This window comes from Microcaecilia unicolor, chromosome 9, assembly GCF_901765095.1.
Source record: "Microcaecilia unicolor chromosome 9, aMicUni1.1, whole genome shotgun sequence".
NCBI classification, from domain to species: Eukaryota; Metazoa; Chordata; class Amphibia; order Gymnophiona; family Siphonopidae; genus Microcaecilia; species Microcaecilia unicolor.
In genome coordinates this window covers 224,314,304-224,326,891 of record NC_044039.1, presented here as the reverse complement: position 1 = coordinate 224,326,891, position 12,588 = coordinate 224,314,304, and the positions used below count along the sequence as shown (strand labels likewise).

Below are 12,588 nucleotides of genomic sequence, written 5' to 3'. Positions count from 1 at the left end.
CTTAACCTCCCAAAGTGCTTTGAAAATATGCCTCTATATGCGTTTATCTTGTTGGGCAGACTGGATGGACCGTACAGGTCTTTTTCTGCCGTCATCTACTATTTTAAAATTGAAACTAGAAAGCGTCCATTTTCGGCCTGAGACCTTACCGCCACCTACTGACCTGGTGGTAAATGCTCATGCGCTTCATTCACGGTGACCGGTCGTTGCATGCCAACTGCTGATTAATGCCACAAAAGCCGTGCCATCATTTCTTAATCTACACTTCCCCAGTTGTAAAGGTCTAAAATACAAACTTGTTCAGGCAACCTCCTTCTCCTACATGAGTACGCACTTGTGGAACGCACTACCAGCTAACCTGAAAGCAATCGACGAAATATCTAACTTTCGTAAATCCCTGAAGACGTACCTCTTCAATAAGGCCTACAAAGAGACCCCATAGCTTAAATATACCACCTCACCAATCCACTCTAATCCGAAAATCATCTTTCTATACCTATTTTATTAATACTTCTTTCCAGCCTTAATCTCTTTGCATCAACAATTGTATCTGACATCCTGGTATGGCATTACCATAACAGACCTCTGTAAGCCACATTGAGCCTGCAAATAGGTGGGAAAATGTGGGATACAAATGCAATAAATAAATAATCTACTATGTTACTATGACAGTCTCACAGGGTGGGGTGGGTCAGGTGAGAGACAGGGAGAGATGGATGGGCCAATAACAGAGTTTCAAAGCAGTAGTGTTTTATGGTTTATAGTTGGAGAGAAATATTTTGACACCCACCAAACAGGACTTAACAAAGACCTGGGCTTTTCTATCCCAGGAGTGGTCTAGTGGTTAGAGCACCGCAATTGATAACCAGAGTTGGCCGGTTCAATTCCCACTGCTGCTCCTTGTGATCTTGGGCAAGTCTCTTAATTGCCTCAGGTACAAACAGGGTCCTGTTTACTAAGGTGCATTAGTGTTATTAGCACACCTACACTTAGCGCCTGCTAACCATGTAAGCGCCCCTATATTGTAGGCACGTACATGGTTAATGCGCGTTAAAAACATTAATGCACCTATAACGCTGGTTAGTAAACAGGGCCCATAAGATTGTGAGCCCTCCAGGGACAGGGAAGTGTACCTGACCTTGAGCTAACACTACTCAAAAAGGTGAGAGCAAAATTCCAAATAAAATACATAAACATTTTTTTCTGAACAATGCAATGGATGTTAGAAAGAATAATACAAAAGGGGTCAAGGCTATTTGATAGCAAATTGGATGGGTTCCAGGAAAAATCACCCCCTTCACAACCTTGGGAGAAAGAGTTCCAGTTCTTTTTTTTTTTTTTTTTTAAAATCATCTTATTAAAGTTATTTAACATTACCATAATACAAAATCATATAGAGCCGATTTATATTTGTTAATAACGTATGCATATAATAAGGAACAAAATGCTTCAAACATGAAGTATAAGACAACATAGTAGGTGACGGCAGAAAAAGACCTGCATGGTCCATCCAGTCTGCCCAACAAGATAAACTCATATGTGCTACTTTATATGTATACCTGACTTTGATTTGTATCTGCCATTTTCAGGGCACAGACCGTAGAACTCTGCCCAGCACTAGCCCCGCCTCCTAAGCAATAGGCCCACCTCCCACCACCGGCTCTGCCACCCTCTGCTAAGCTTCGATAAGCTTCATTGAAATACATAGTAACATAGTAGATGACGGCAGAAAAAGACCTGCACGGTCCATCTAGTTTGCCCAACAAGATAAATTCATATGTGCTACTTTTTGTGTATACCTTACCTTGATTTGTACCTGTCATTTTCAGGGCACAGACCATATAAGTCTGCCCAGCACTATTCCCGCCTCCCAACCACCAGCCCCGCCTCCCACCACCGGTTCTGGCACAGACCGTATAAGTCTGCCCAGCATCATCCCCGCCTCCCAAACACCAGCCCCGCTTCCCATCACCAGCTCTGGCACAGACCGTATAAGTCTGCCCAGCACTATCTCCGCCTCCCACCACCCAATCTCGGCTAAGCTTCTGAGGATCCATTCCCTCGGAACAGGATTCCTTTATGTTTATCCCATGCATGTTTTGGTGTTTCACTTATATATTCTGATATTTATCAACATTTGCTTATTTCTGATCTGAAGAAGAAGGGTTACCTTCGACAGCTAATCAAAAAGTGTATTTAGTCTGATAACAAATGAGCAGATGAGAGGATACAGTCTTGCGGTACACTGGAGATTGCTCAGTGTTTACATAAATAATGATCAAACTTAAGCCATTTACACTTACATTTACAAGTTGGGAAAATTAACTTTAAAGAAATGTCTTCATATTTCCTAAACAATAGAATAGTATTCCACCATTAAAAAATGGATGTTAGAATTACCTTTCCAATGTTGAATAAACCAATTTTAGAGCTATGAAGATGGAAAATCAAACAGAGAGGCTTCTTCTGAAAGAGAATAAGACATTACAAGAGAATTCCAAATAATGGGCCTTGTTTTCTAAGCCGCGTTAGCATTTTTAGCTTGTGTTAAAAACAGCGCGTCTACAGATTGGCTTTGTAAATAGGGCCCAATGTGTTTAAAAGCCAAGGGTTCAGTAAAGTCTAATTTCTTGCATTTTGGACAAAATATCAAGCCAAAAGGTGTTGACATTGTTGCAGTCAAGTAATATATGATTAAGTGATCCTTTTTATTTGAAACAGGGCCAACATAAATCAGTAGAGGAAAATATGCTTTTAAATGATTTAAGAGGCGTCTATAAGGCTCTATGCTGATGGAAGAATAGAGTTTGAGTGATGGAGGAAGAGAGAGAAGGTCTGGGGCTATGGAGCCAGAAAAGAGACCATTGTTTCTGACAATTGTTCACTGGAATCAGTTTCCCAAGCATTCTGTGAAGAAGAGCATAATTGTTTAGAGTGACTTTGCATCAACCAAACGTAAAAAAAATCTAAAACGTAAAAGTCCCTAACGAATTTGAAAAAACGAAGAATGCACCAAAAAACCAAGTCGCACATGTTCGGTGCGGTATTGTAAAGTACAGTGCATTGAAGATTTGTTAAACTGGTGTAATCCCCGTCGGTAATCGCCCCCTAAAGCATGTGCAGAGCAGCCAAGCGTTATGCTGGCTGCTCTGCGCATGCCACAAACGTCAAAACCACAAAAAAAAAACCCAACATAAACACGTGGCTCCCTGCTTCCCCCTGCATCAAAACAAAAATCAAAAAAGGATCGGGAGGGGGCAAAGACGCTCATTTAAGATATTGAGAAGAGGATCTACTCTTTGAAGTTGAGAGGGGGGCATTTTGATTTTCAGTCAAAAATGGGATTTAACACTAGGGTAAAATCACCACCCCATATAATAGGTATTTTTAAGAAAGGGAGTAAAAGATTAGCTATTGTGTGAAAGAAGGGGGGGGGGGTCATCTGCATTGGGGGCGTAAATATTGTAAAACATAAAAAAGGTAACTGGTTTATAAGAGTATTTGGAGTTATCCAGCGACCTTCCGTGTTTGTTGTGAGATAATGGTTATAGGAAGATGGCAGTGCCATTTTTCTTGCCGAGAGCAGGAGAAACAGCATCTAGTGTGTAATAATTGTCTTTAAGTAAATTATAATGGTTTATATCTAAATGAGTTTCATGGAGAAATAATATATCAGGGGAGAGTTTAGTGATATATACCCAAAATACTGGGATAAGCAGTATAAAATGTTTTGTACTTTTTGGGATCTTACTAGGTTTTTTTGACCTGGATTGACCACTGTTGGAAACAGGATGCTGGGCTTCATGGACCTTTGGTCTTTCCCATTATGGCAATACTTATGTACTTATGTAATTGCTTCTTTTAAACAGATTATTCAAGCCTTTTACATTGAAATAAATAATATTTAAAAAGCTAGACCTTAAATATTGAGGAATAACTATTCCAGTAGTCTAAGTACCCATTCAAATATAGATATGAAATATATATCAGTAGCAATCATGATATAATATGTACCTGTAAGGAAATTTGAATCAGGTAAAACATCTGCTCAAAAACTAAATACTACTACTATTTAGCATTTCTATAGCGCTACAAAGCGTACGCAGCGCTGCACAAACACAGAAGAAAGACAGTCCCTGCTCAAAGAGCTTACAATCTAGTAGACAAAAAATAAAGCAAACAAATCAATTAATGTGTACAGGAAGGAGGAGAGGAGGGTAGGTGGAGGCGAGTGGTTATAAGTGGTTACGAGTCAAAAGCAATGTTAAAGAGGTGGGCTTTCAGTCTAGATTTAAAGGTGGCCAAGGATGGGGCAAGACGTAGGGGCTCAGGAAGTTTATTCCAGGCGTAGGGTGCAGCGAGACAGAAGGCGCAAAGTCTGGAGTTGGCAGTAGCGGAGAAGGGAACAGATAAGAAGGATTTATCCAGGGAACGGAGTGCACGGGAAGGGGTGTAGGGAAGGACGAGTGTGGAGAGATACTGGGGAGCAGCAGAGTGAGTACATTTATAGGTTAGTAGAAGAGGTTTGAACAGGATGCAAAAACGGATAGGGAGCCAGTGACAAAGCCAATGCATAACCATTGACAGATGCATGCTTTACATCTTGTGAATTTTATTCTCATTTACTACTACTACTACTACTTAACATTTCTAAAGCGCTACTAGGGTTACGCAGCGCTGTACAATTTAACATGGAAGGACAGTCCCTGCTCAAAGAGCTTACAATCTAGGAGACAAGTGTACAGTCAATCTGATAGGTCAGGCAGATTGGGGCAGTCTATATGTTCAAAAGGTTAAGTTCCAAAAGCAGCATTGAAGAGGTGAGTTTTAAGCAAGGATTTGAAGATGGATAGGGAGGGGGCTTGGTGTAGGGGTTCAGGAAGATTGTTCCAGGCAAAGGGTGAGGCAAGGTAAAATGGGCGGAGCCTGGAGTTGGCAATGGTGGAGAAGGGTACTGAGAGGAGGGATTTGTCATGTGAGCGGAGGTTACGGGCAGGAACGTAGGGGGAGATGAGGGTAGAGAGGTAGTGAGGAGCAGCAGAGTGAGTGCATTTGTAAGTAAGGAGGAGAAGCTTGAATTGTATGCGGTATCTGATCGGAAGCCAGTGGAGTGACCTGAGGAGAGGGGTGATATGAGAATAACGATTTTGGCGGAATATAAGATGTGCGGCAGCGTTCTGAATGGATTGAAGGGGGGATAGATGGCTGAGTGGGAGGCCAGTGAGGAGTAGGTTGCAGCACTCGAGGCGAGAGGTAATGAGGGTGTGGACGAGGGTTCGGGTGGTGTGCTCAGTGAGGAAAGGGCAAATTTTGTTGATGTTGAAGAGGAAGAAGCGACAACTAGCCATAAGGCATCATTGGGTGTGGTTTCGTGATAGGGCAGAGGATGGACAGCAGGCGCTACCCCTGTATAATTATGATCATCAAATCAGTTTGAAGTAAGATTAAAATAATCTATTAGATGAATGCATGAGATCCTGAAAACAATAAATAGATAAGTGACTGCTGGATATGAGAAAGATTAATGAATTTAAAGGAAAATACTTAAGATATTTAAATAAATTATATATATATATACACACACACACATACAAAATTAAACAGGATATCATTTAGAGTTATCTAAATTTAAAGTAAAAGAATCATGACAGTATTACTTAATTTTGAGATTGTAAGAAAAGTAACATTAATTAGAAGTTGATCAAAACTATGTGTGAACTGCATGTTTATGAGTTTAAGCAAAATAAACTGTAAAAATCTTTAACCTGGAACAGGGTTCTAAAAATAGGAAGCAAATTATTTGAAGATAAAGTCAAACTCAAACTGGATCATAGTCTGTAAGAAGATGTTTCAGGTTTCATAGAAGTAGAAGATGTGTGAGTTTAAGAGAAATAAAGTTGTATTAAACCAGAACCTGAAACTGGATGAGTTGAAATATAACGCATGATGTTTTAAGATAATGTCGAACTGGATCCGAATCTGCAGAGAGGAAGTTTCAAGTTGCTGCAGAGATAGGAGATGTGTCCATATCATGGAATCCGAGTTGTTCCATGTATTGCTGCAATACCAATGGAACTTCAAACGACTTCGTTGTATTGTTAATGCTGACCATCATAGTGCTGGGAAAAAACAGTCCATACTTCGCGCCAGAGTGCTTTAGCCAAGGTCTCAATGCAAGAAATTGTTTGTGGTGCTGAATAGTTTTTTTTATGAAGATTGGTCACAAAAAGAATTGTATGACCCTTGTATTTAATCAGAGCTTTGGATTTAGCCAGTTTTAGGATTTGTAATGTATGCTGGTATCTCAGTGATTCTGCAATGACTGCACTTGGGTACTTAGGGGCCCTTTTTCTAAACAGCGTAAGCGCCTACATGTGCCCAGCGCACGCCAGAATGGAGTTTCCACACGGCTACCGTGTGGTCCTTGCAGTAATATCATTTTTGGTGCGCGTCTGTTATGCGCACCCAAAAATATTTTTTATTTTCTGGAGTGCATCAGCTGGCATTTGGCACATTTAGGTCATTACTGTGTGAGACTTTACCGCTAGGTCAATGGCTGGCGGTAAGGTCTCAGACCCAAAATGGACACGCGGCAATTTCTATTTTGCCGCATGTCCATTTTCAGTAAAAATTTAAAAAAGGCATTTTTTGCAAGTGTGCTGTAAAATGATTCTGCGCGCGCCCAAAACACGCATCTACACTACCGCAGGCCATTTATCAGCGCATCTTAGTAAAAGGACCCCTTAAATATGTAGGTGGAGTGCAGTATGGATTAAAGTTTAGGACCTTAGGAAGGGAATGGGACTTGATATACCATGTTTTTGTGGTTTTTGCAACTACATTTAAAGTGGTTTACCTAGTATATACAGGTACTTATTTGTACCTGGGGCAATGGAGGGTTAAGTGACTTGCCCAAGGTCAAAAGGAGCTGCAGTGGGAATCAAACCCAGTTCCCCAGGATCAAAGTCTGCTGCACTAACCACTAAGCATTCAGTCAAAAAAGTCGTCATGTCTGTTCCTTCTCTTTTTTCAGGTGGACCTAGTATTTTGAAATTGCAGCGTCTGGAGTGATTATTGAGAGCTTCCATTTCTCTTTGTAGTAGCTGAAGAGATTTTTGCAGACGTGGTAGAGCTTGCAGTTATTGCTCATGTACGCTTAGTCTGAGTTCTGCTGAATCCATTTTCACTGAAAGCGAATTTAATTGAAGTTTTATGTTAAGGACTTCTTTCTTAATCTTGGGTAAAGATTCACTATTTTCAGTCATTAGATCTTTAAGTAGCCACAATTCCTGCATGATGGAAAGCAGTGAAATTTCTTCTTCTTTATCCAGCTTCTTTTTGCAAGGTGACGGATATTCAGATATTTGACACTTAAACCCTTGATTTTGTAAGTAAGCATGATCATTTGGTATTTTTCGAAGCAGCCATTAAAGTAGAATCCGGATATCTACAGATTGAGTTGAAAAATTTCAAACTGACCACAGGATGCCAAAAATAAAGCTCTATCTTCTGCCATCTTCTACGCTGCTCACAAGCTCTCCCAGAGTTCCAGTTCTTATAGCATAGAAACTTAGAGTAAAACAAAGTAGAGAACAGGGTCAAGTTTTTAAACTTCCCTCATTGCAACTGCCTCACTAACCCCTTTTCCCATTACCTTTACCACAGATACAACCCATGTCCCTGTATTGCTAGTTTACATCTGTTGTCATGGGCAGGGCCACATTACCCCATTGACAAACTTTGCACATACTTTGTGTCTGCATGTTGGGGGGGGGGGGGGCACCTGTGACGTGCTGAGGAGGATAGGGTTGCCTGCTGTCCGGGGGGGGGGGGGGGGAGCGATGCTCAAAATAACACCAGTGCAAAAGGAGGTTAATACCAGGTTTGCGTACATCTTATTGTCCACTGAATGCTCTAATGGTTTCAGCACAAGCCATATTAAATGCATGTTAATACAGTTTAAAAAATAAAAAAAAGTTTCTTGAGCACATTTAGCGTAAGAAACTTTCTGCCAGGTCCTCAGGCAGCACTAGAAGAGTTTGGTTGAGAGGAGAGGTGTCTAGCGGCACCCCATCTCTCCCTCCAATCCAACCACCCTGCTGCACTGCCCCCACCCCAAAATGGCCCCCCTCTTCTTACCTGTTTTGAGCATTTGCCCTCCCTTACCTCAATGTATATAAAAAAATAATTGCCCTGGTGTTCCAGTGGCCCTCCCTCCTGTTTGCTGTACATCAGAAAATGCCCTGGTGGTCCAGTGGCCAGCCTAGCTTGGTTCCCCTCCCCACAATCACAAGCTGCTCTACTGGTCTGGCAGTGGCGCCCTCCCCCCGTACATGATAGGAAGCAGGAATGGTGCCCAGTTGCGTCCGCTTCTTCAGACGCCATCTTCAAAATGGTGGCACTGCCCCATGTGGAGCATCTTGGGATGCAGTGGGAGGGGGTATCTACCATGTAAGGGAGTTTCTGTAACCTAGGGACTCAGGAATTGTACTTTTCTAACTGCTTTCCCCCTCTTCTCTCCTGGTCACAGACAAACAAAACACACATGCACAGGTACGCATAAGCATGCGTACATGCTCGCCAACCTCCTCCTCTCTCCACCACTGCATATGCATTTATGTGCTGAGAGATTGGAAATAATTCCATGAGCTATGCTCTGTATGTTTCCCCATTTGTTGAAAAAAATTGATATTGCATTTATCTGTTCTACTCCTTCAGGATTTTATAGACCTCCATCATATCTGCCCTCAGCCCGCTCTTTAGCTGAAGAGCCCTGACCTCCCTAGCCTTCCACATATGAGAGTTGTTTAATTTCCTTTATCATTTTGGGTGTCTTTCTCTGTGCTTTTTTAAATTATGCTATATCTTCTTTGAGATGCAGTGACTAGAATTGCAAAGTGTTGTTTAGATAGTAAAGTGCAAACATTTCTCAGTTGATGATGCTTTAAAAAATCCTGTCTTAACCACAGAATTGATCTGAGGGGCAGAAGACAGTGAAGTATCCAAATACGCTCCCAAGACTTTAGAAACCCTTTGTAACTCAAAAGTCAAACCATTCCCAATGAAAACTTTGAAGGGATAGATGTACCAGATCGATTTTAACCGTAATAGTTTCATCTTTTCCTTATTAAGCTTAAATCCATGTGGAATATAAGCTGTTCAGTTCTCTCTATATATCCAGTAATACTAGGTAGAATAGAAGTAATATCCTTCTCAACTGGAAGTAAGAAAAACATATTGGTGACGTAAGAAAAAACAGCACGAAGAGAGAGAAAGCCTTGACAAAACAAAGACACATATAGACATTAAATAGAGCCAGGGAAAGAGGAGAACCCTGTCGAACTCCACAAGGAGATCTCCAGTCAGATAAAAGTTTGTCCATCCTGACTCTATAGTGTCTATGGGTCAAAAACTTAAACCATTCCAGTACGCTGCCAGTAATACTTAACAGACTCAACTCATACAATAAAATGTCATGGTCCACGGTATCAAAGGCAACAGTAAGGTCAAACTGCAACAGTATTGCAGCTTTGCCATGGATGATAATTTTGCTTCTGATATAATTGCCAACAGAGTAGCCACAGTTGAATGAAATGACCTAAAATCGAATTGCAAGGACTGTAAAAAATCATGTTAAAAAACATCTGAAAGTAATTCTGCAACATAAGCTTTCAATAATTTTGCAAGAAGAGGGATGGTGGCAACAGGTCGATAACTGGCCGGTTGACTAGCATCAGTCCTCAAATTTTATCAAAACTGGAGTTAAAACACCACCCAATACAATAGGGAATGACCTTTTACATAAAAAATATTTAAAAAGAAGGTAAGCCAATTAATCAGTTGATCAGGCATATGTGCCATAAGATAAGATTGGTAACTATCCAGCAAACAGATTTGGATATGGATAAGCTCCGTAATATAGATTTGGTCTTAAAAGCTATAAGAGATTGAAAATCTGACCAAATATCTGCTGGATAGCTGACTTCATCATGATTCGATGAAAGCATAACAACTGTATCACGATCTGGAGGAAAAGAGATTCTAATCTTTCAATATTTTTTGAAAAAGAAATGTGCTAAGCAATCGGCTGTAGAACAGAGCTGTAAATCTTCATTAGTTGAGTTTATAAATGACATATTAAGAAAAAACCCAAAATGTTTTACGATCCGATAAATTATCTTCTATTTGATGAGCATAATATATACGTTTAGCTGATTGTAAAACAGATTTTATGTTGCTTATCCTAGAATATGCAGTGGATTTTCCCAATTACTTTTCTATTAGGAAATTATCCAAACGTTTTCTAAATCCTGCTAATCTAATGGCTTTTACCACATTCTCTGGCAGTGATTTCCAGAGTTTAATTATAAGTTGAGTGAAGAAATATTTCTCCGGTTTGATTTAAATTTATTAATAGCTTCATTGTGTGCCCCACCCTAGTCCTAGTATTTTTGGAAAAAGTAACCAAGCGATTCATGTCTACCTGTTCACTTCAGTCAACATTTTATAAACCTGTATCATATCCGCTTTAGTCTTTCCTCATAGGGAAGTTGTCGCATGCCCTTTTAAGCATTACAAATGTGCTTTACTCTTTTGGGATCTTGCCAGGTACTTGTGATCTGGATTGGCCACTGCTTGAAATAGGATACTGGGCTTGATGGACCTTCGGTCTATTCCAGCGTGGCAATGCTTGTGTTCTTATGTTGGGGAAATCTTCAGGCTGGTGCAAGGAATGCTATTATGTCTCCAGACTAGAGTGGGACTTGTATGTGTTCTTAAGTTGCAGTAGGAATTTCTGAACATGCTGTGGCATTTCTTCTCTTTGGAGATGTTGCAGGTTTGCTGTGGGAGTCAACTTGAATTTCTACAGCACTTGAAACATCAAGACCTACAGTAAGTGTATGAGGATCCACAGGACATGCCTCTAATGATGACACGGGAGCTCCAAGAAATTGTGCTGTCTTCAGATGAAGAAGAGGAGGAGGAGGAAGAAGAGGAAGAGATTGAGGAAGAACATTTAGAGTAAGTAAAAGAGAATCCAAATTCCATTATTGGTTCTGTAGTGTCACTGTCTTCTTCAGCTCACCTCTTTTCCTTAGCCTCATTGTCCTCTGCTTTCACTCTTCCTTCTAGCTCTCTGCTGCTTCACATTCCTAATCCCTCATCCTTGCTGGAGCTGGCTTCTTGCTCCCACTAAGCTTAAATGTTTGCATTAATCCCAAGGAGTGTGTTAACAAGATTAGCAAAGAAATATTTAGAGGCAATGATTATTCCATTATCTGCTTGCCCTCTGACATACATTACATTTTGAACTGTTAGCGTTATGCGTGCTCTCTCTCAGGGCTGTGGAGTCGGAGTCGTGGAGTCGGAGTCGGCAGCAATTTTGGGTACATTGAGTCGGAGTTGGAGTCGGCAAAAATGTACCAACTCCGACTCCTCATACATTTGAATAAAGTACTTCTCTGCTGTGAATAAAGCTTAGTACCTAGTTGTTTCACTAGTGTGAAGTCCAGCTGAACTATTTTGCTGGAGAGCTTCCCTCTGCTCAGTCTCCCATTACATTTACTGACCTGCTGTAGAGCACCTCCTCTCTGACCCCACAGTGAACTTAAGCTCCAAGAGAAGATCATTCAGCACACACAGATAAGGCAGCAGAGAGACTCCACCCAACTTCCTCTCTCTCTGCAAGAAGAGCTTTATATTTTAGTGGAAGTGGCACACCATTCACAATGGCAAAAAGAATGTCAGGAAACATGACAAAGTCTGCTATTTATGAACACTTTACAATATCAACAGATGGGAAACATTATGTATGTCAATGTATTATAGAAGATGATGATGGTGAAAAAGCATGTGATGCAAAAATTAGCAGTTTCAGTGGTTATGAAAAAAATGCACCTACAAGAGCATCAAATTTAAAAAGAGAATTGCAGCGTTTCCATCCTAAAGTGTTAGAAGCTGTGAATGAGAAAGATAGCAATGAAAACATTCCATCTACTTCAGGGTCAATAAAAGATCAGAAATCTACTGGAGGCCAGACACAACTATCAAGATTTTTTACAGCTGACAAAGTTACTATAACAATGACACCGGAAAAATTCAAAAACCACATCATTGAATTGGCAGTAAAGAATAGTATACCACTATCTTTTGTTTCACAACCAGCCTTTTTAGGCTTAAATGGAGAAATGGCTAAAAAGCTTGGAGTTTCTGTGGAACGAGAAAGTATAAGGAAACTTATACTTGAAGAGGCCAAATGTAAGAAGGAAGAACTAAGAAAAGGTCTGAAGGGACATTTTGTCTTTATTAAAATGGATGCATGCACACGTCACAGAGTCAATTATTTTGCAATTAATGTTAGATTTGCTGATGAAAACAAAAAAACAATAACCCGGACATTAGGAGTAAAGGACACTCAGGCACATCATACCAGTGAGTATCTGCAGAAGTTCGTGGAAGGTGTTTTAGAAGATTTTGAAATTAAAAAGGAACATATTCTATGTATTGTACCTGATAATGCTTCAAATATGTTAAGCACAATTGAAAAAATGAAGGAAGTTGATGAAGAAAGCAGCATACAAATATCAG

General features: G+C 40.4%; 1 protein-coding gene across 1 annotated transcript in view; it reads left to right on the top strand.

Annotated features, from left to right (window-relative positions):
* TTLL5 (tubulin tyrosine ligase like 5) overlaps nucleotides 1-12,588 on the top strand; it is a 482,374-nt gene that overhangs the window by 1,971 nt on the left and 467,815 nt on the right. The window contains exon 2 of the mRNA XM_030213729.1: nucleotides 10,829-11,022. Coding sequence (XP_030069589.1) covers nucleotides 10,919-11,022 — 104 coding nt within the window. The 5' untranslated portion in view covers nucleotides 10,829-10,918. The remainder of the gene's footprint in view (nucleotides 1-10,828; nucleotides 11,023-12,588) is intronic.